Source organism: Rhamphochromis longiceps, linkage group LG12 (assembly GCF_057381845.1).
Source record: "Rhamphochromis longiceps isolate RC_006_pf linkage group LG12, R_longiceps_female_GT1.1, whole genome shotgun sequence".
In the NCBI taxonomy this organism is placed as follows: Eukaryota; Metazoa; Chordata; class Actinopteri; order Cichliformes; family Cichlidae; genus Rhamphochromis; species Rhamphochromis longiceps.
The window spans coordinates 32,748,054-32,769,653 of record NC_140568.1 but is presented as its reverse complement, the minus strand read 5'-3'; the positions used below and the strand labels follow the sequence as shown (position 1 = coordinate 32,769,653).

At 41.4% G+C, this 21,600-nt stretch overlaps 1 protein-coding gene across 1 annotated transcript in view; it reads left to right on the top strand.

Moving 5' to 3' along the window:
- fbxl17 (F-box and leucine-rich repeat protein 17) overlaps positions 1–21,600 on the top strand; it is a 238,438-nt gene that overhangs the window by 187,823 nt on the left and 29,015 nt on the right. The window contains exon 10 of the mRNA XM_085425861.1: positions 21,308–21,450. Within this exon, the coding sequence (XP_085281987.1) occupies positions 21,308–21,450 (143 nt within the window). The remainder of the gene's footprint in view (positions 1–21,307; positions 21,451–21,600) is intronic.

The window sequence follows — 21,600 nt, the reverse complement described above, 5'->3', positions numbered from 1 at the left end:
TTGTAAAGATAACATTACTTCCAAGTTGCAATTGACAGGATGAACATAAATAAAACTTTGTGGCTTCTATGACCCTCAAACTACATTTAACAGGCTGTCTTTGTGTAATCTCCACAGGTTTGTGTTTATGTGGATGAAAAGTAGCTCTGAATTTCATTTTCTTTACATATTTTTAGCTACTGAAGACTTGTAAAATCATTAATGGATTGAATGTCTAGTATCAAATTTTTATTCAACATCTGTTTAAAAGACTAATCCCTATAAGCCTGCTCTTTTCTGTACCTTTGTTGACAATGGAAGTGATCTCTTGTGAACTGAAGTCAGTCTCCGTCTGTGTTTTGTAGCAAAGTTGATGGTATGATATTGTAGTGGCTGCATGCTAAACTAAGCCGAACAGAACTGAGCTCAGCTTGGCTGGGACTTGGGGCTCTCCCAAAGGAAAGCCAACCAGCTCACACAGTCAGATCTACACCAACTAGAGGAGACACTTTGGACAAGTTAAACAGTGATAAATCTGCATGCCAGTATGATTTAAACCAAGGTCGCTACTTTCTGTCGGTGCTGTGTCATATCACCGCCCCCACAGGTCTCATATTGTTTGCCACGTGGCTTTTTTAGAAGCAAGGGATGATGAAAGAGTGAGAGGTACGTGTGACAGGCTAAACTTGTGGAAGAAAAAGAACAAGCTTTGATTAATTGCTGTGGAGGTGATTGTGAAGGGAGATGCTGAGGGCGAACAGGTTCTACATTAGGTGTGTATGTGAACTGGCTTCTGGCTTGTTTTTATGTTTACACGTGTGCAGATATGAGAGTCTGTTTACACAAACAGCACGGGGAATGAGAGCTAATGAGATGAATAAGTAATGGTTATATTTAGACTTCTTATATCTTCTGCTGACCTCTGATTTTCCTAGCTTTGTGAAGCCGTATAAAGTGCTAACATCCACTATTAAATGAGGTGCCACTTATCTAAACCCAGATTTACACACACACGAAAAAAAGTTCATTGGAAACAATCTTGCTCAATATAAAATCAATCTTGCTTAGTCAGTGTATATAGGCTAGTATCACAAGTCACAATTTTTCCTGCAGGGACCTTAAAAATCGACACAGCCTAAAGCAGCAGTGCAGACAGCTTGTGCTCATTTTACAAGTTTTATAACTGCAAAGGCGTCACCGAAGGGGGTGATATTTAGTAGAAAGGCAGCGGCCTAATGCTAAATTACAGAACGAATGCCAAGCAGTCCGAGGCTCCAAGAGTGTCCAATTCATTCATATCAAGTGAGGAAAAACTGGATGTTAGTGATTATAATGAAGGCATGAACTTAACTTAACTTAACTTAACTGAAGATCAGACCACATTTAGTAATCAGTTCAGAAATCCAAAGGCTTCCCAAACTTCTTTTTTACGACTGCACCTCAGGAGTTTTTCCATCCACACCATCATCAAGTGCTTAGTCAGAGGGATTCTCTGGCTTTTTCTTATTTGCATTTTAAGTTCTTATACTCTAAAAAGTATTCACATAACCAGTAGTCAAGCATAGTGGTCCAGGTTATGTTGGGATGTTATTGCTCGGGTGGTAGAACTGGTTGTCCGCTAATGTCAAGGTTGGGTGTTCAGTCCTGCGCGTCTCCTAGGATCATATCAACGTATCTTTAGGCAAGACGCTGAAATCTAAGCAGCTCTACATGGCAGGTGAAAACCTTGCACAGCAGCTTCACTGTTAATGTGGAGTGACCATGTGCAGCAGGGTTTTTTTAAAGCACTAAGGTAAAAAAGATGTGTTCAGTTCATTTTTATTCATGCAGTGACAGTTTTCAACCAGAGTTATCCCAGGCACTTAAAATTGTAAAATTAAGATGATACAGTGTTATAAACTTAGGAACTCTACTTCAGAGGCAGGCTGGAGAAAGGCAGTCCCTCTGCCTCAACCTGAGAAAATGAAGAGGAAAAAAGGAAGTGCCTAGAGAGCCGTTCTATTTACCATTTGCTATGACTAAAACTAACTCTGTACATGCATGTACAATCTTTTTTACAAAGATTTGAGCTTAGTTAAGTCTGCCCTAAAAAACCTGTCCTCACTTCATAACCTTACTTAATTATTTCCATAAGATTAGATTAGATTAGATTAGATTAGATTAGATAGAACTTTATTAATCCCTCGGGTGGGTTCCTCTGGGAAATTCGATTTCCAAAAAAGCACAGCACCGACAGAAGTTACAGAGTTACAGAATATTATATATATATATATATACACACACACACACACACACACACACACACACACACACACACACACACACACACACACACACACACACACACACACACACACACACACACACACACACACACATATATAAATACAGAGACAATATAAATAAAATATACGAAGGGGATAAATAGGAATAAAAATAAAAATACAAGTGAATTGCACATTTCAAGTATTGAGTCTATTGCACCGTTGACTATTTACAAAAGTATTGCACAAAAGGTATTGCACAGTGAGGTGAAGAGGCACTACAGCTTAGTTGTTCCCCCCTCCTTTGTCCTCCTGTTTCCCCTCCCTCTCCCCTCCAGGGAGGAGTTAAACAGTCTGATGGCGTGTGGGACAAAGGAGTTTTTAAGTCTGTTAGTTCTTGTCTTTGGGAGAAGCAACCTGTCACTGAACAGACTCTTCTGGTTGTTAATGGCCGTGTGCAGAGGATGCCTGGCATTGTCCATAATGTCCATCAGTTTCTTTAATGTCCTTTTCTCTGCCACTGTCACCAGAGTGTCCAGCTTCATGCCGACCACAGAGCTAGCCTTCCTGATCAGTTTCTCCAGCCTGGATGAGTCCTTCTTTGCTGTGCTGCTCCCCCAGCACACCACAGCATAGAAAAGTACTCCAGCAACCACCGACTGGTAAAACATCCTCAGGAGCTTCCTGCAGATGTTAAAAGACCTCAGCCTCCTGAGGAAGTACAGTCGGCTTTGGGCTTTTTTATACAGGTGCTCTGTGTTGCATGACCAGTCCAGTTTATTGTCCACCCACAGCCCGAGGTACTTGTACTTGTTGACCACCTCCACCTCCTCCCCCTCTATCTGAACCGGCAGTGGACCTGCTCTAGACCTCCCGAAGTCCACAACCAGTTCCTTAGTCTTTGAGGTGTTGAGTTGCAGGTGGTTTGTGTGACTCCATGCGACAAAGTTCCTCACCAGACTTCTGTACTCCTCTTCCTGATCATCCCAGATACACCCCATGATGGCTGTGTCGTCTGCAAACTTCTGAATGTGGCATAATTCAGAGTTGTAGCAGAAGTCAGAGGTGTACAGGGTGAAGAGAAGAGGGGACAGCACAGTTCCCTGTGGTGCTCCTGTGCTGCTGACCACTGTGTCAGACGTGATGTCCTTCAGCCTGACGTACTGTGGTCTGTCGGTGAGGTAGTCGGAGATCCAAGCCACCAGGCAGGGGTCCACCTCCATCCTGTTCAGTTTTTCCTGAAGCATACAGGGCCGGATGGTATTAAAGGCACTGGAAAAGTCCAGAAACAGTATCCTGACCGTGCCTTTTCCCCCATCCAGGTGTGAGTGGGCTCTGTGTAGGAGGTACAGGATGGCATCCTCCACTCCGACACCTGCCTTGTATGCAAACTGTAGTGGGTCCTGGGCATGTTGTACCTGTGGTCGGAGGAGGTTGAGGAAGAGCCGCTCTAGAGTCTTCATAAGATGTGACGTCAGTGCCACCGGTCGGAAGTCATTCAGCTCATTGGGCCGGTTCTTTTTGGGGACCGGGACAATGCAGGATGTCTTCCATAGGGCGGGCACTCTCCCCAGTCGCAGACTGAGGTTGAAGACTCGTTGTAGCGGCTCCCCAAGTTCAGCAGCACACGCCTTTAGCATCCTAGGACACACCTTGTCTGGGCCTGCTGCCTTTCTGGGGCGAAGCTTCCTCAGTTGTCTCCTGACCTGATCCACTGTGACACTGGGAGATGTTTGGGAGGAGGGGAGGGGGGGAGATGTCTTGCTGCTGAGAGAGGGATTGGAGGAGGGGGGTGTCATGGTGTCAGGAAGGGGGGGAAGCGAGGGAGGAAGGAGAGTGGGGATTGGACTCTGTAGTGAAGGTGAGGGTGGGGGGGTTGTGGGCTGGTCAAACCTGTTGAAGAAGTTGTTAAGTTCGTTTGCCTTCTCCACAGTCCCCCCCCCCCACTGTGCTTTTCTTGGTGTTGTGGCCTGTGATGGTTTTCACACCATTCCAGACCTCCCTCATATTGTTCCTCTCCAACTTCTGCTCCACCTTCCTCCTGTAGGTGTCCTTTGCTTCCCTCAGGCAGCGTTTCACCTCCCGCTGTGCTGCCTTCATCTCCTCCTTCACTTTGCTCCTGAAAGCCTTCTTCTTCATGTTGAGGACAGCTTTGACTTCCTGTGTTACCCACGGTTTGTTATTAGGATAACACCGTACCGTCTTAGCAGGGGCGACCGTGTCCACACAAAAGTTGAGGTAGTCTGTAAGACAGTGTGTCGCCCCCTCTATGTCCTCACCATGTGGGCTCAGGAGCACATCCCAGTCTGTGGTGTCATAACAGTCCCTCAGAGCATCCTCCTTTTCTGGGGTCCATCTCCGGATGGAGCGCGTTGTGACCGGCTGCCTTTGGACGAGGGGTGTGTATTGTGGCTGTAGGTAAACCAGGTTGTGGTCTGACTTCCCTAGTGGGGGGAGGGGGGTGGCTCTGTATGCATCTCTCACATTAGCATACAGTAGTATAACGACTTGTTATCATGATTGTAAATATATTAAAAGTAACATTATGTCGAATACTTTACGAAAGTGCATAAAAGCTGGCTGTAGATTTTGCAGAAGATTTCAGCATGTTGCAGAAGTGCAAAACCTGCCTTCTTCCCTGCAAGTAGACGCTCTGCGACACGATGCTGCAAAATGCAAGCAGATGTTGGTCTTTTAAATGGCTGTCGCTCTGGTTTGATGAATGATTCAACCTCACCTGAGAAGGCTGCAGCGTTCCAGTTCTCCAGACGGCCTACGTATGTGCGGCGCAACTCTAGATGGGTTGAAAACATTGGTTTACTAAATAATCCGCCCCCATTCTGCAGCCAGTTAATGTGGCCATTAGCGCACATGCAGGATAATTGCCCATTATGTTCCATTGAAAAGCAGTCCATCCAGCATTACTGACTACATTAGCAAAGCTTTATTTTTTCTTGAGCTGGAGGACAATCAAGAGTCAAGATGCCTTAATTAGAGGATAGGGGTTCTGTGGGTTTAGGGGCTTAAACACAGTAAGACGTTTTCAATAAATCTAATATTTTATTCTTGACGGTTTTTGTTTTTTTACCAAATGTTTGGAGTTTAGATCATCAGTTTCCATGGATATATTTGGTAGACGTTTTGCTTTTTGTATTGCAGAGTAGGCTGTAGACAAAGGCTGATATGAATTAAAAAAACAAAAAGGTTATAGGGCTGCTTTTTTTTGCTGTACTTAAAATACTTTTGTATTTTTAAAATGTTCGCTTTGTTGATGATTTGCAATTTAAGAGTAGCTTGCTTTTACTTTTTCCCACTTTATTTCTGGCAAACACACATGCATACACACACACTGTGTTTGTACTAGTGTTGATTTGGTAAAAAAGTGAGTTTCTTAAAAGTGAGACGAGGGAAGTGCTTGGTTTTCTGATGCAGACAGAAAATAAGTTAAACTCTAGGTCATTTACCATGGTAACTGTTAGGATAATTGTTGAGCATAATTGTGATGTCGCTGAAACGACTTTAAGATTCTAAAAGAGCAGAAGGACATTAAGTGCATACTGTATTTTGAAAATGAGCAGGCCTGTTGGAAAAACAGAGTGCAGTTGTCCAACACAGCAGACTGTTTTGTCCGTACCTTTAGTCTGAAATGAAAAATACAGTAATTGCCCATTTCCCACTCCCCAGTTTCTTTGTTGCATTGTGAATAGGAAAAATGCATCTTTTCTTACAACATAATAATGAGAGGCATGTTTGCATGTGTGCACAAAAAGGAAAATAAACCAAAACGTGTCCAAGTGCTCTGAGTTAGTTTGACATTTACTAACATATATAAGAAAATATTTACATAAAGAGGATCAAAAAAAGGGGGATGAATAGTACAGATGTCAGAGTTCAAGTTAGTAGATCAGTCTCTCTTTATAATGCAGCTGTACACTTTAAAACTTGGACATCTACCCAAGATTTGAAGTCAACACACACCTTGTTTTGTTTATTCCTTTTTGGCCTTGATATATTTTTAAATCTTTACTTTAAAAATAAATCAGGTAAGGCTCATGATCATGCCAGGACCTCTGCAGGCTGTACCACTGAAATCAAATGCCCAAAGATAGAGTGCACCGATCTGGCCGTAACTCACCTTGAGGCGAGTAGCTGTTTTATCAGACAGCTTCCAGGTCGCTCACCACGATCAGCGCGGTTTATATTTCCAATATGACACCAAAGTAAACAATGCAGTTTAAAATAATAGTTTCTACTTGTATTAATGCAGTGTACCCAGAGGTTTGTGTTATATAATTTATATCATATTGTGGGAAAAACAGATAAGAGACTGATCATGCCAGCCAGAGGTACAGAGGAAACTTCAGATTGCTTCTCTTAAATACACTTTCTCCACTCCTTCCTCCTTTTCTACTAAGCTTCCTTCTTTCTAGTGGAATTTTGAGGACATTACCTACGAAGCAGAGTTGTTACCCTTTCTGAAGAATCCGATGCAGACAGATGTCTAAACGGCTGCCCACAGTTGGAAAGCACTAGAAGAGCAGTTAATTGTTGAGATCTTAGAAGAAAAGTATGAGCTTCCTGCATGTACACTGCTGACTGGATTTTCTGGCTCAGAGGCTGTGAGACACAAGCTATTGCTAATTAAACGCAGGGCCTTACTCGCTAAATTGAATGATTGTTTCACACCCCAACGATAAATCCTTCTCCCTCCTAAGGTGCAAATGGAACTCTGCCATCTTCCCTCTCATCTATATGATTGTGTAGTGGGTCATCTGCAGCAGGTTTTGTAATTAATGTAAAGAAATAAAGAGATAAGGCTCGGAAAAAGTTGTCTGAATGCTTGATATGATGAAATTATTAACCACTCTTTATGTTTTTTTGTGTTTCTTGTAATATCAATGAACCCTGAAATTAACTGCTGCTCTTGCTATTGAACAGGGATTGTTTTGACATCTGGAGAAGATTTTTGTGATAAACTAGTAAAAAGTATAGAACAAGCCATTTCTTAATATTAGATTGTAACTAACAGAGGGCCGCTGTGTACAGATGACCTCAGGGAGTCGTATAAAGGACAGTGGTAAAGATGGAAAAGGAGCATAAACAGGAACACTAACGATCGTTGTATTAAGCCGGGGTAAAAGAAACAGTAAGCACTAGAGGGCACTCTCTGTCTCCTTACCCCTAGGCACAGGTCTGTTCACAGGGGTAGCTACACACTGCAGCCACACGAACATGCGCACGCTCACACAGAGAACATGCTGAACATTCAAATATGAAAGTCAGAATGAGATGTTCTCACAGCTACTAGGAGACAATCAATTTGAATTGTATTAATCAGTGCTTGCACTCAGACCCTCTCTAGTTCACTATTCAATTACAACTGTTACATCTCATCCCATTCTTGCTTTCTCTCTCTCTAGTTCTCCTCTCTCTCTCTCTGCTCAACTCGCTCGCTCTGCCTGGGTCTATATCAGTGTCTCCTACTGTAGCCACTATCTATATTACTATTTCCCCATTGTTTTTTCCCTGCAGTAGCATAGATGATAGGTTTTAACCTAATGAAAAGCACTTCTGTTGAGATTGAAAAGCTCCTTAAACACATCCCAGCAAACTCTTCCTCCTCTGCTCCTGTTTTTCTCCCTCACCCTCTCCTCCTCTGATTTTTTCCTTCCTTAATTTCCTGTTGTGCACCCCCCACCCCCACCCCCCTTCCCTGTCCTCCCCCTTGACATTTATGCTTCAATGGTTCCACCCCTTATGCATCTTGCTACCCACCACTTTTTTCTGCAATCCTTATATCTATCTCTTCCCCCCACCCACCCTCCCCCTCTTTCTATGCTAAATGGGCTGCATTACTGTAATGAGCTGGTAATTTATGGAGGGGGAGTGCAGGACTTGTATCATTTGCCCATTGAGTGTTTGGCCTCCCTAAGCTCACCCTCTCCCTGTGGAAACGCATGCATACACTCTGAGAGCCAGGTCCACACACAGAGAAAAAACAAAGTAGTGTGCAGACACACATTGCTACAAAATCACGTACTTATGTAGAAAAATAAAAGGAGATTTAAAAAATGTTTAGTTCTATTTTTTAGTTCTATTTTTAAAAATTGGGGTGTTAAGCAACTGCCGCAGCCAGCTGCACTGTTTAAAACCGAGTAACTACTATTGCTGTCACATACAATGCAAGCCCACATTTCGTGACATACATACTACCACATGTTCACTTGATGAAATTGAGACTGTTAAAGACAAAAACGTGAATACCCGAAAATGTCTTGTTGGTGTTTCGCTTCCACTGAGTTCCTCGTTTCATCGGTTCACAGTCACAGGTTACGACCATCATGACGGAGGATAATTCTCATTGTGGGACGTGTTTCTGTTGTGGTCGTGTAACTCAATAACTTTCAGTTGAAAGTCACATAGAAGTTAGCAATCAAATATGTTTATACAGCAAGGAAGGAGGTGGGAGATGAGGAAAGACAAAAACTTTGAGGGAGGGAGGAAGGAAAACGATGCAAACAGCGGGGAGGCTTTGTCACACGCTGCTGTTTGTCTTTGCTCGTGACCCTTGCGGAAGATGAAAGGCAACGTAAAGGTTCAACTTCACATGACTCTGACATTATAAATAATTTGTATGTTTGAATTGCACACTGTACCCATGCACGCAGATGGCCTCCCACGGGGATGTTAAACACCATGGCGACAGGCGTTGACCCTAGTCGTAAAGAAGCTAAAGGTCAACACGGCTACTAAGGAGGTAGAGCGACCCTGAACACAGGAACATCCTTTAGAGAGAGGATCAGGAGGAGGGGGAGAGACAGAGGGAGGAAATCAGAGAGGTGAGGGTAAAGAAAACATTAGAGGGGAAAGAAAGGAAGGATTGAGAGCAAGGATTGAGAGACGTGAATGAATGGAGATGATGAGCCAAGCGAATCGAATAAATGACGGGAGAGGTCAGTGCAGGATGGACAAAAGGATCAAAGGAAATGACTCTGTCGAAACTGCTATCTGATCTTTAGGCAGAAGCAGCCTCATCGTCTACTACAGCCCCACTTGTTAGAAAAAGTAATAAAAAGCACATGAGCAGAAACACATAGTAGGTGCCTGTTTGTTTGCTTTGGGAGAATTTTCGATAATGAAGAACAAAAGGGTATTTTTCATTGCACGGTGATTTAATTTAAAAAGTTTTCCTCAATAAGATTCTCGGTTGATTAGATTTAAGCTAAACTACAATCCCATTGCAGTTGTCAGCACGTTCCTGTAACATTCGGGCAGATCAGTAATATTCAGGTAGATGAAACATTTATGATGACACAAACATATCTATTTCCTTTGTTCTACATATAATATGAGGGAAAGTGATTTCCCAGCACACCTCTTATAGTTCTCCTTGTTAGATTTGAGCAAATTATCCTTCAAAGACAAACTCTCACATGGCTCTTTAGCTGCACAAAATTTGGTCTATTGTGTATTTCTGGCTCTTACGCTGACTATGAAGTTACCTCTTGAATAAAAGTGCTTTGTTTTTTATGGGACATTCCGACTGTGCCGCAGTTTGAAAACAAGGTTCTTAAACTGTCATTTTACATTTAAGAGCACTTATCAATTTCATAGACACCGTCAAAGCAGCATTCTCGAGTAAGACATGAGTTATTCTGTGTGCATTTGAAATGAGCCTTGGGAAAGGTTAGCCATAAACTGAAAAAGATGTTTGATCTATAGCCAGGTATTGATCAAAAACACTGTCTAAGCTCATGAAAATGTACACGTGTGTGTGTGTGTGTGTGTGTGTGTGCGCGTGCGCGCGCGCGCGCACTGGTGTACTTTGGCGGAGTGTGTGCAGTGTATACAGTAATGGCACTTGACGTGTGATTTGAGTTATGGCCAGGTATTGATCAGAAAACATCGCAGCGGCTTTAAACTTTACTGTCGAGCTTTTGGTGAGACCTGACTAAGTGTTATTATAGACTCATGAGTCATTAGGAGTTTCTATAAAAGAGACTGAACTCACAACATAGAGAGATAAGAAAGTAACACTTGTTTCTTTTTAAATGCAAATGCAACTTTTCATTGATAACTGCTTCTTGTTATCTTTTGAAGCAATAAAAGTGCAACACGTTTAAACTCCTGCTTCATTTCAATGTTGTGATAGTTTTAGGTTCAAAATCACTTTTCTATAAAATAGTTCCGGCATATTAAAATTTTCAGTGTTACTTACTTACTTAGTCTATTGAAACAACATATTAAAGGAGGACAGTGATCATTGTGACATCACAACATTGAGGATGTCCTTGGTGGCTTGTTTACACGCAGTTTCTTTTGGTACTTTCATTAAAACCTCCTTAATAAACAAACAAACAAAAAGAAATACTTGCTTCACACAATATGTTACACATAAGGCCTTTGTTTTAGGTTCACGTACTTACAAAAAACTAGAAGTCATGTTGCTGAAATTCAAGGAGACGTGGCATATCCATTTTAAAAAAAGTTGGATTCAATCGCACTGCTGTCTGAAAGTCAACGCAACATTGTGGGTCGTTTTTCTTATCGGTTTTAGGATCAAGTGAAGACTCGAGCCTTTTCTTTGGGTGGGTCTGCCTGCTATTAACGGTCAAGTAAACAAATTGTTGTACAAGAAATTGGTATTTTGGCATTTGTTTTAGGGCTGTCTCAGGGGCTAAGTAGGCCCCAATTCATACACAAACGAAAACCACAGACAGACACACACTGTCTAGTGATCATAACAATTTGGAAGGTTTTGTCAGGGGTATGGAAAGAGGAAGTGTATGTCTGGTTAATGTTTCCCGCTGGGTTAAAGTGGACTGAGTGGACTGTTAAAGACTTGAGATAAGGCATAGACACAGACTTAGTGGCACTTGGAACGCTGTGTGTATTAGACAGGGTCATAGGGGTATTTCAGAGGCGGTACGGGTAATAAAAAGGGTTAGGTGTGGCACGGTAGAGGACTAAAATAAAAACCATTAAGTGTGCTTGTCATCGTCTTTGTGTTGGATAATATTCACTGCACCGAGTGATGCTGCTAATCGCATTTTCACCCCATGTGGGTGAACAGCTCGCTATTTTGTTTATTTTTCTATGATAAATTATTTTGCAGTCATAATGATTTAGCTTTCAATGCTTGTTTGTTGTATCTCAAGCCACACTACAGTGAAAGAACAGATGAGATCTCCTTAAAAGCTCTCTTCTCTCTCACCTTCCAGACAAGTTCAGATCGCATTAGGATTGGCAGAGAATACTACGGTATGATAACCTGTACTCTTTCTAAGCAGTATGCATCAACAGCTAGTTTTCTTCCGGATCCTAATAGGAATGATGCAAAAGGGGCCCATTTCTGGGCTCTGGATCCAATAGTAGTGTGTAATTACCTTTAAGACCTGCTCCCTATGTTAAAGGATTAGCCATAATCCATAACCAAACCCATAACTATTGCTATGCTACGTTAATTCCAGTTAGATGCATGCAACACACAGTTCAGCGAATATGAGGCCACCTGTCTTTTTCCTCTTTCCCCATCTTCATTTCCTCTCCTCCTCTTGCTCGGATTTTCATTTTGAAAAGAAGTTGTTAAGCTTTATGCCCCTCCATCTGTGATGTCAGAATTGGATAGCAGTTTCCCTGTTGTATACAATCCAAAATAAGGAATGAGAGCGAGGGAGAGCGAGGGAGAGAAAGCAAGAGTAATGAGAGAGAGAGAAAAGGTGGGGAGGATTAATTGTCTCATAGGAGAGGTGCATTGGAACAGAGGTGCTGTAGGTTTGAAATAGGGCTTAATATCCTGCTTTTACTGCTTATGGCTGTGGGAACCTCGGGTTGTGTGTTTTGTGAGGCTGTAGTCTCTTTCTTGATTTTGTCTTTGGAGAAGAAAGATGTAAACATATAAAACCTCCACACGGTTTATGCAAATAACTATGCAAACAAAACCTGTGAGTGTATTAATTTCAGCATTTACACACTCCAGTGGGGGCAGAAATCCTACAAGTTGTGGTAACGCTGGGAGGCATGTACCAGACAAAGCATGATCAAGAAAGAACTCACTTACAGGGCAGCCAGAGGATGATGTCCAGCCAACGGGGGGGTTGGTTCAATGAGGCAGCAGGAGGGGAGAACCCCCAACTGTCATGGAGACCGTGTGATCGATCGCAGGTCCATCTCTATCAAGGAACTTGTGACAGCTGACTGTACACCCGTCTCTCCATGTTAAAAGAAGTCAGACGCAGGTGACCACATAAGTGTGACTGAGAAGACATTGTTCGGTTTAGAAGTGAAGGAAGAAGCTGTTAAAGAAGCACTAAAACTCCAAAAGGTTTCCAGATACAGGCGACAGCAAAGAATCCCCAACAAAAAACACTCCGAGCTTCAGAATTTGCCTTTCTCAATAAGGCCTCCCACCCGTCGATGTAGAGAGATCGCTGATGATAATGATTATCATTAGCATTTAATGGGTTCTTTTACTGGAATTACTCTGTATGTGTTCTGGTTAAGTATATTAAAATCAAGATTTTGTTTGATACCACAGTGAAATCACATTCACGGCAATAATTGTGCAATTTTATGAGCAGGGAGGTCTTTTTGATCACACATTCCTAATAATCTTCTCAGAATTATATCAGTGCATTCAAATACTGTGACACAAATCACAATAGTAAAAGATTCTGGGCCACCGATGCAGGAAACCCATTCCGCTGAAGCTCCTGGCGCACAGTTTCTGATCTAATGTTAATGCCAAAGGAGGTTTGGAGCTCCGCAGTTACTGAATCAGCAGAGAACTGGCCTCTGCAGTCGGCAACCCCACTCTGTACCTTTGCATCGTCTGCCACTAAGTTGTGGCATTCACATCAAACACAAGTTTTTAACTCATTCATGTTAGGGACATCCCCAGCAGTGAATGATGCGAGAAGGAATTCAACCAATATCTAGGAACAACACAAAACAATATATTTTCACAATTTACAACGAAGTCCTACAATTTTGCTTTTTCCTGTCCCTATTTAAAACCAAAGTTGGTCCACATTGCTCCCCGCCTGGTATAAATATGCATTATTGTTAGCCTGGCTTTGTGTGTATTTTATGATCCTTTCAAACTTCATTTCATCTTTAGTTTGAATGCATCACAAGAAGTGATGGAAGTAAAACCTTGAAACATTGAAAACAAAAACTAAAAAAAGTATTATCCTTCCTTTGTTGATTGGGGAATTGTTTCATCTGAAGACAAAAAGGACAGTGAATAGCTGAGCATAAAAAGATACATTTGAACATACCTGAAACTTCACGACAAAATACAAGGCTACAAAACTATGCGGAGCTACAAAAATACCACATTCCTCACATACGAATAGCTTTCACAGTTTTGCTATCTTTCTTTTTGTTATCTTTTTAGGAATGCACTGTTTACACATTTACATCTGGCTGCAGCCTCCAGAGTGGGATGTTTTAGCACCTGAGGCTCTTCACTTAAATATCTATGGGTTAATGGCCTTGCTAGCACCTATCTACATGCACTGACAGTGAGAGAGGAGGAAACGCTACTTCACAGGTACTGACTTGTGTTAGTAAATGTCAAGGGTATTTAAATTGTTAATAAAACAATTAAGTCTGTTTGGATCCAGAGCAGGAGCCCACCAAGTTCCTGATTTAGACTGGTAATATGATCAGCTGACTCAGGTCTTGAAAAATTATGCCAGCCTCTTAAGTGCTTCATTTTTGCACGAGTGTGTGTGTGTGTGTGTGTGTGTGTGTATGTCTAGTAGAGAGAGAGAGATTTGGTGAAGGAAGGCCTGTTGTAGGTCACCTCTGTGATAGCGCCATCTCTCCTTATCACCCCTTCACTCTGTCTATCTGTCCTTGCTCATCACTCTTCCTCTCTATCTCTCACCCTCTTTCTGTCACTCACTCAACTTTCCAATCCTCAAACTTCACATCCTCGCCGCAAGGTTATCGCAAATCAGCTACTAAAACAGTCTCTGTATGTGTGTACGTGTGCATTATTTTCACATGCGAGATCAGACTAAATATCAAAGTCACTTTTTCGTTTTCTTTTTTTTTTGGTACTGGCTCTACCTCGCCACTTAAACATCTCGGGGTCTGAGAAGTCCCTCTTTGTGAGAAAGGCACACATCCCTAAAAAGCACGTAAAATCATATAAGTGCACACTGCCGCACAATTGCATGTGGCAGCTGGTTTGCATCAGATCAGAGGCTGATTGCAAAAATGCACGTGCCGTCCGCACACTACCTTCTCCCTGCCCTCTGGCTAATTAATTTCCCAGCTCGAGCATGTCCCACCACAAAGTGTTCTCCCTCCTTGTGTCACACTCAATCTGTTCCTCCTCTCCCTTGTGTCTCTCTACCAAGCCTGGCTGATTTCAGTTCCCCTGGCCTTTGATTGCATTTGTCCAAAATGTCAGGGCAAAGAGCATCACCTCACAGAACCTCTGCATTGCTCATTTATTCATTCTTCTCTTCCCTTTTCTCACTCTTTTTTTTTCTACATATTTATATCTAACTTGGAAGTTATGGCTCGCTTTTTGTCACATCAAGTTCATGTTTGAGACTACAGCCCAGCAGGCATTTTCCGGTCTAATCAAGAGATTGTCAACAAGCCTTCTCCAGTTCCCTCTGGTTCTCACAAGTTTTAAAATTGTTAATTCTCAGCTCACCGCAGGTCAGCGCGACAGCCTCTCTCTTGTTTCCCACCTTCGATGTGTGCGTTTCTTAAATGCTTCCCTTGGTATGTTGTTTACTGAATTAGTCTCAGCACTCACTGTGACCCCAGTTAGTTTGACCTGGGTACTTTGAAGATGAGCATGCTGTGCTAATCAGTCAGACAGCGAGGCTGGTGTTTAGTCAGGACAGACAGGCTTCAAAGGACTTAAGTGATGTCCGCATCTTGCTATGGAGGCTTCCTTACTTTTTTTATGTGCTTGTGCATGTTTACGTGTCTGTAAACACACTCCTGGGAAAGCCCATTCACATTTTTGCTGTCAGTAAATTGTTTTCATATTACACATTTGTTGAAAAACACATGTAGCTGTATACTTACACACTAACAGAAAAAAACACTCCTTTATGTTCTTTTGTGCAAATTAAATATGTATGAATAGGTTCATGTGACATTGTAGGAATCTTTTACTATAATGAATGCACCTTTTATGGACTAAAATCAATGTAGAAACATCATTTATATTAAAATCAAGTCACAGTCTGTATTTATGTTAACATGCTAACATGTCATTAGCATGTGGCCTTTAACAAGTTATTTATTGTGAGCGAGGAGGAAGACACAAAGTTTGACCAAGTGAACTGTAAAGGAACCATCAGGAAAATATTCATAACAACAAACCTAATGAGAAACTTAAATCACTATTACCCAGCTCAACATGTCTAATTTGGAAAAGCTAACAAAGCTAGCCACAGCTCAGAGCTAGCCACCTGACAGCACCCTTGGTATGAGCAAAGGATCAAATCAGTTACAAGACAAATTATGGAGACAAGTACAAAAAGATGGAATTATAAGTAGTTGACATTTTTAGTTATATAAATTTGTTGCACCTGCTTTTATTTATTAAGGTAAAATGTATAAGTTAAATTGGGTGTACAGCAGGGGGGGTTTCAGGTAATTATTAGTATTTTCTAGTTGAAAAGTATTTTATTTTCAGTTGCTTAAGTGAGAGAAAATCTGGGCAAGTTTGTACAGTTTATTTCTTTTATTATGAAAATACAATTTTGCATTGTTAAAAGCTGATCTCTGTATATGGTAAGTGCTAGTTCCTGAAAGGTAAATTGGCAGATATCTTTTGTCAGATAAATGCTGTTGTCGTGTTATGGTTAAGAATCGTCAAAAATCAGTGCATGTCACACTTCAGAGTCAGAGTCAGCCATGAAATCTCAGCTAATACATCTCTATATATTTCATATTAATGCTAAAATTACATATCTATGTATGTAGCTCTAACAAGTCCTAATTCATTCAAAGCTCATGCTATATAAAAAGAAGTTTAATACAATTTCAGACACATGCATTACATTGCATTATATTGTCTCACCAGAATTGCCCAACCCAAGTTATGACAAGTCTGTATTTGATTTCTGAGCACCACTATTGGCCATTATTTAACCTTTCTTTTGTGAATTGTCAGACAGTACAAAATAGCTGAGACTAACTTGACCTCGTTCTTGAAAGTGCATGTCAGTATTGATATAGCATTTAAAAAAATATTGCATCTTGTACAACTTGGACAGTATAAACGGATGAGAAGTGAAAAGGGGTTTTCTTTTGGTTTGGGGCACTGAGCAGCACGGTGCAGAGGGCAAAGCTGAGGTTAAGTTTTTAAACACACACAAAGGCCCAAGTGAATGTCTTCAACATTAGACATGACAGTTCTGCTCTCTGGAATACATCAGCCATAATAAGCCTTTTTCTGTTGTTCCTACTGCCATAGTTATACACACACACAGATCTCACATGCACACACTGCTTCCACAGTAAGTCATTACCTACCATCACATCTTTCATAGGCGTACTGTCTTCATCAGAGGCAAAAATATGGTGTATAAGGTTACTGGAGGCAGTCATGGGGGATGGCTTTAAAGCAATAAGATAGCAGTAATGGCACACCATCATTTAGGAAAATGTAATAAGTGAATATCTAATAAGCCTGTAAAAGATGCTTAACCCCTGAAACTCTGAGGTCAGGTAGGCCTACAGAGATAGGAGAATAAGCCGATTAAGGAAGGTTTCCTCTCACATTGCAGTCATCACAGGATTGACCAGTTCTTGACCTTGCTGTTAGGAGTGTGCTCACCTTAGTATAGAACCACTCTTAGATAAATCCGCTCTTCATGGTATTTGATAACAGCTTGTGTAAGAAAGTAATAGGTTATGAATCTCTTTCTGGAGATAAAGTAGGAGTTAATGGTACACCAGAGATTTACGGTTTTACGCGTTGCTCACCTTTGGTCGACATTTGTCACAGCGGTTTCTTGAAGGCTGTGAGTTGAGCCTGTGGCTAAAGTTGTAATGTTTGTAAAGGTCTTAGCGAGTGAGTTAAGGCTGCGGTTTCGACACAGAAATGCTATTCCTGAATTCACTAAATGGTGCATGACACTCCTTGTATTGACCTGATGATTGATTTGGTGATTGATTGACAAGAAGATACGTTGTTTCAAATCCCAGGAGAACTTAAATAAACAGAAGCATTTGGTTGTAAATGTGACGTCCACTTGCTTCTTCTGTGTCGATGGAGACTGGTTAAATGTGCTATGCTCAAAATGAATGACATCCAGAATTTAAGGTCAGTATCCCTCTACGCATGCACACACGGAGCAACATCCTAAAGCCATTTTCAGGCAGGGCAGCAGAGTGTGTCCTCATTACTGTCTGTGACTGTGTAGTCACCACTCAGTCACAGCTCACACTGCCAGAATGGGATTTTCCCCTCTTTTCTCCTCTGACTCCTCAACCTCTTTTTCACCTTAACTTCTCTTGCATATCGCTTCATCTATTTCTTAGACAGAAAATCATTATCAGTCAGGAAAGACAATTTCCTGCTCCTATGGTCTCTTATACCCTGCCAGTCAAAGGTTTTAGAAAACTGTATGCATTTTTTTTGATACATGTCAATTCATCGAATTACCAGTTAGCAGAAACGAGCCTAAAAAGTGAATAAAACTTCTTTTGAGCGAGTGTATAATTTCGGTTAAATGATGCTGCACAGTGTATGTTGGTAGAAATAGGAACACAACAGCGTTTTGCATATTTGTCTTACAATTTTCAGTATAAAAGCTTCACGTGTTTAACTTTGCCAGTTCAATGTGCTGATTACTTTTAAAGTCCCACTATTATATAAAAGATTGGATCATTCAAAACTCTCCACACATTCAAATCTGTTGCAATCAAATGATGTTTAGATTGGCAATTTGCTAAAAACAAGCAAAAATTTTTTTGTAATAGATGAGTGGCTAATGCATAACTAATACACACTGATGTAGCAGTCAGCCGTTTGAGAAGTGAAGGTTTTTACATGTTAAGTGTTTTATCAGCAGTGTATAGATTGATTTTCTGCATCTGTCTGAAAAGTTCTACTATTGTGTGCTTAAATCTTCAGGATTTTATGTTAGATATTTGACATAAACACAATTACATTTCTAGTCTGTCACACATAAAAACATATCTTTTTGTGTTACTTGGCTACTGTCTTACAAAACAAATTCTCCAAGCTCTATTTAGACTCTTTATCTCTGACAATGTGAACAAACCTCTTCATTTGTAGTTAAAAGGTTTCGCTCAAAGCTTTTAGTCATTTCAAAAGTGGTCACGTTTCCATTTGCCATCGGGAGTAGCTGAAATTTATAGTCTTCTGATAGAGAGTCAAAGGAAGAGGAAGAGAAGCACGGCACACACATCCATATTAGACTGCAATGGCAACCAGATGAACTTGTTGATAGAGTACTAAACAAGTCTAAATAGCCTAACACTTGGCTCGTTCTGACAAAGGCATTATCTGACTCTCCAGTTTACCAACTTCACAGCTTAACAAAATGATGTTTAGTCCCATTTGCTCTTCTGTTTCTCCCCGCAGCTATTTCTGACTGCTATATGTTTTCTTTAAAAAGTCTGGAGCCTGTTAAAAAACATTTTAATTCAGTTTAAGCAGGTGGTGTGCCGCTACGTGACTGCAACACATTATTTGTGTAATGCACTGACAATTCGAGACGACTGATATATCGGACGGTATTAACTATTTCCCAGGATATCGGTATCACCATTTATAATGTCCAATAAATGAAAACTGAAGTGAAGAAGAGTTGAGAGAAACACCCTTCAACTTTCTTATGAATGTTGATGTTGCATAGTTTGTTTACTAGAAGGCACTCTGCATCGACACACTCAACAATCAGCTGATCCGGGCAAAGTCGGATCAGCTGACTAAAGCAAGATTATTTTAAAACTGAATAGTCGTAATAATGTAGTAAGGATTCATAAATAACTACTCACAGCAAATCCTTGAGAAATCTGTTTAAGTTTGTGTGTCTGGAAAAAAAAAACATTGACTGATATATTGGATTTTAAACCTCCAAATATCAGTACTGGTATCTGACTTAATATTTCTGTGTGTGTCCAGTTCTGCAGACATTGTAGTCACTCGCACAACTTATATATTCACAGTGGTAAGCATCTGTCTGCTTCTATCTTTCCACCTTTTTAAGTTGCGAGAATTAAAGTTGAAGGGGAAGAAGCAGAAATATGTGTTGGCAAAGTTCTCTTTGATTTGTTGAGCTTTGGAGCTCTCCTCTTTTATTTAATCTGCCTTTTCCTCAGAAATCTCCTCGGACTCTGCAAGGGAGTTTAAACAGCACCGATATGTGTGTCTCAACATAAGATGAAAGATCCAAGCCCAGGTAATCAAATTTAGGATTCTGTAATCGAACAGGACAAGGGGCACTGGATGGGAAGCCATTCCTTCACTCGACGTCTTTCACACGCTCAGGCGAACTCACGAAAACACCAGCGTCTTCATTTTTAGCATACTTTACCAGGGTGCCGTTAGTCAATAAATGACATGCTAGCTTCATGTTCTTTTCACCCATCTGGTCTACTGACTCTTCTTCCCCACGGTGCGTTTTATATGAAACACACTGTAGCTTCAAAGCGGGGTTACTGCCTGTTTAGCCATAATTTGCTATTATGCATGGCATCCAAGAGCATGCTAGAGCCCAAACAGGAACCACATGTGGTGTACTTTAAGCACCCAAAGCTATATATTACATATGTTACATGCTGTACACAAGTTCGTCCCTGGGAGCATGTGCTTACGTGCAGAGAAGCCTGTGCAATACACTGGCTGTAACAGGAGAAAAGAGGTTTAAAAGTGTGGAGAAAAAAGCATAAGATTATTCATTTCCTGTCTCCAGTGGAAAAAAAAGCTTCTGTACCACAAACACACAGTGAAATACATGCACGCGCAAGTGCTTCGTGTATGTTTTCTTTTGTTTTTAACTCTGGTCATAGAAGTGAAAAAGTCGGGAGGAACCGATTCAAAGTGAAAGTTCATACGGGTTAATTTTTCCTTGTTCAAGGAAGCTTGTTTATAAAAAAGTTTGACGTAAAATGGATTTCTGCAAATGAGAAAACAACATCAGGGCTAAGTAACTATCTGAAGGTGCTGTCAAAGGCTCTCTTTGTCTTTACCCTCTTCCTTTCATCTTTCTCTCATCCCTCACTCCTCCTCCCACCTTCCCACTCTCATTAGTGATGGTTGTGAGAGTGGAGAACAAAGCCCAGGCCTGCCAATCGATCACCGAGGAGCACTATCAATCGACTCGTGGAGCACAGGTCTCCTCCATCTACCCAACAATTGACGGGTCAAAGATTGATGAGGAAGATTGTTGTGTGTCTGTCTGTGTTTGTGTGTTAATGCAGCAAAGTATGCCTTTATTGGAGCTACACGTAGTTTACAGCGAATTTAATGTCATCGTGTTTGACAGCTGTGCATTGCAATTTGTCAACATAGGAAGACAATATCAAAAGAACAACACTTGTGAGATACGCTACGAGTGTGTGAATGTGTATTTACGTATATGCAGCAAGCGGTGTATGCACAAATGCTCTGTGGTATAACAAAGCCCAGAGAAACTGTGAGATATTTGTTTTTGGTGGTTACTCTTTACCTTGGCATTTTGTTTCTGCCCTGGCAGCAGTAAACATGCACACAAGCAAAATTAAATCGTACACTGGCATGGAGTCACACTTTACTCTGGCACGGTGTCGTGCTGTAATGGATGAATCCTGCCGAAGTCTGACCAAACATGGGTGTATGCGAGGATTTGTGGGCATGCGTGTATATTGTCAAGGTGTTGTGTAAACACTAGAATTATGTGTCACAGCTGGCCATATGACGTGCCCTGGTTTCATTTCAAATTCTGTCTCTGTGGGAAGACGCTGCTGTCACATTTGCATGAGAAAGGTTGTCAGACTAACACGTTTTCTTGTTTCTCTCCCTCCTCCTTCCCCACCTCCCCTTCTCTGCTCCCCTTCTCTGTCAACAGCTCTGATAGCTATAGGGCAGTACAGCAGCACCATTGAGACTGTTGATGCCGGCTGGTGTAAAGACATCACGGACCAGGGTGCCACACAGATTGCTCAGAGCAGCAAGTCCCTTCGCTACTTGGGCCTCATGAGATGCGACAAGGTAACGAACATTACTCATATCGTTGTCTTTCTTAGAGCCCGTACGCACAAGCCTAAAGGCTGGTCAGGAGGCATCTGGCAACCAACTCGCTGACTACGCTGATCTTGCTTTATAGTTCAGGCCCTTGCTCTCACAAACACAAAACTGGAA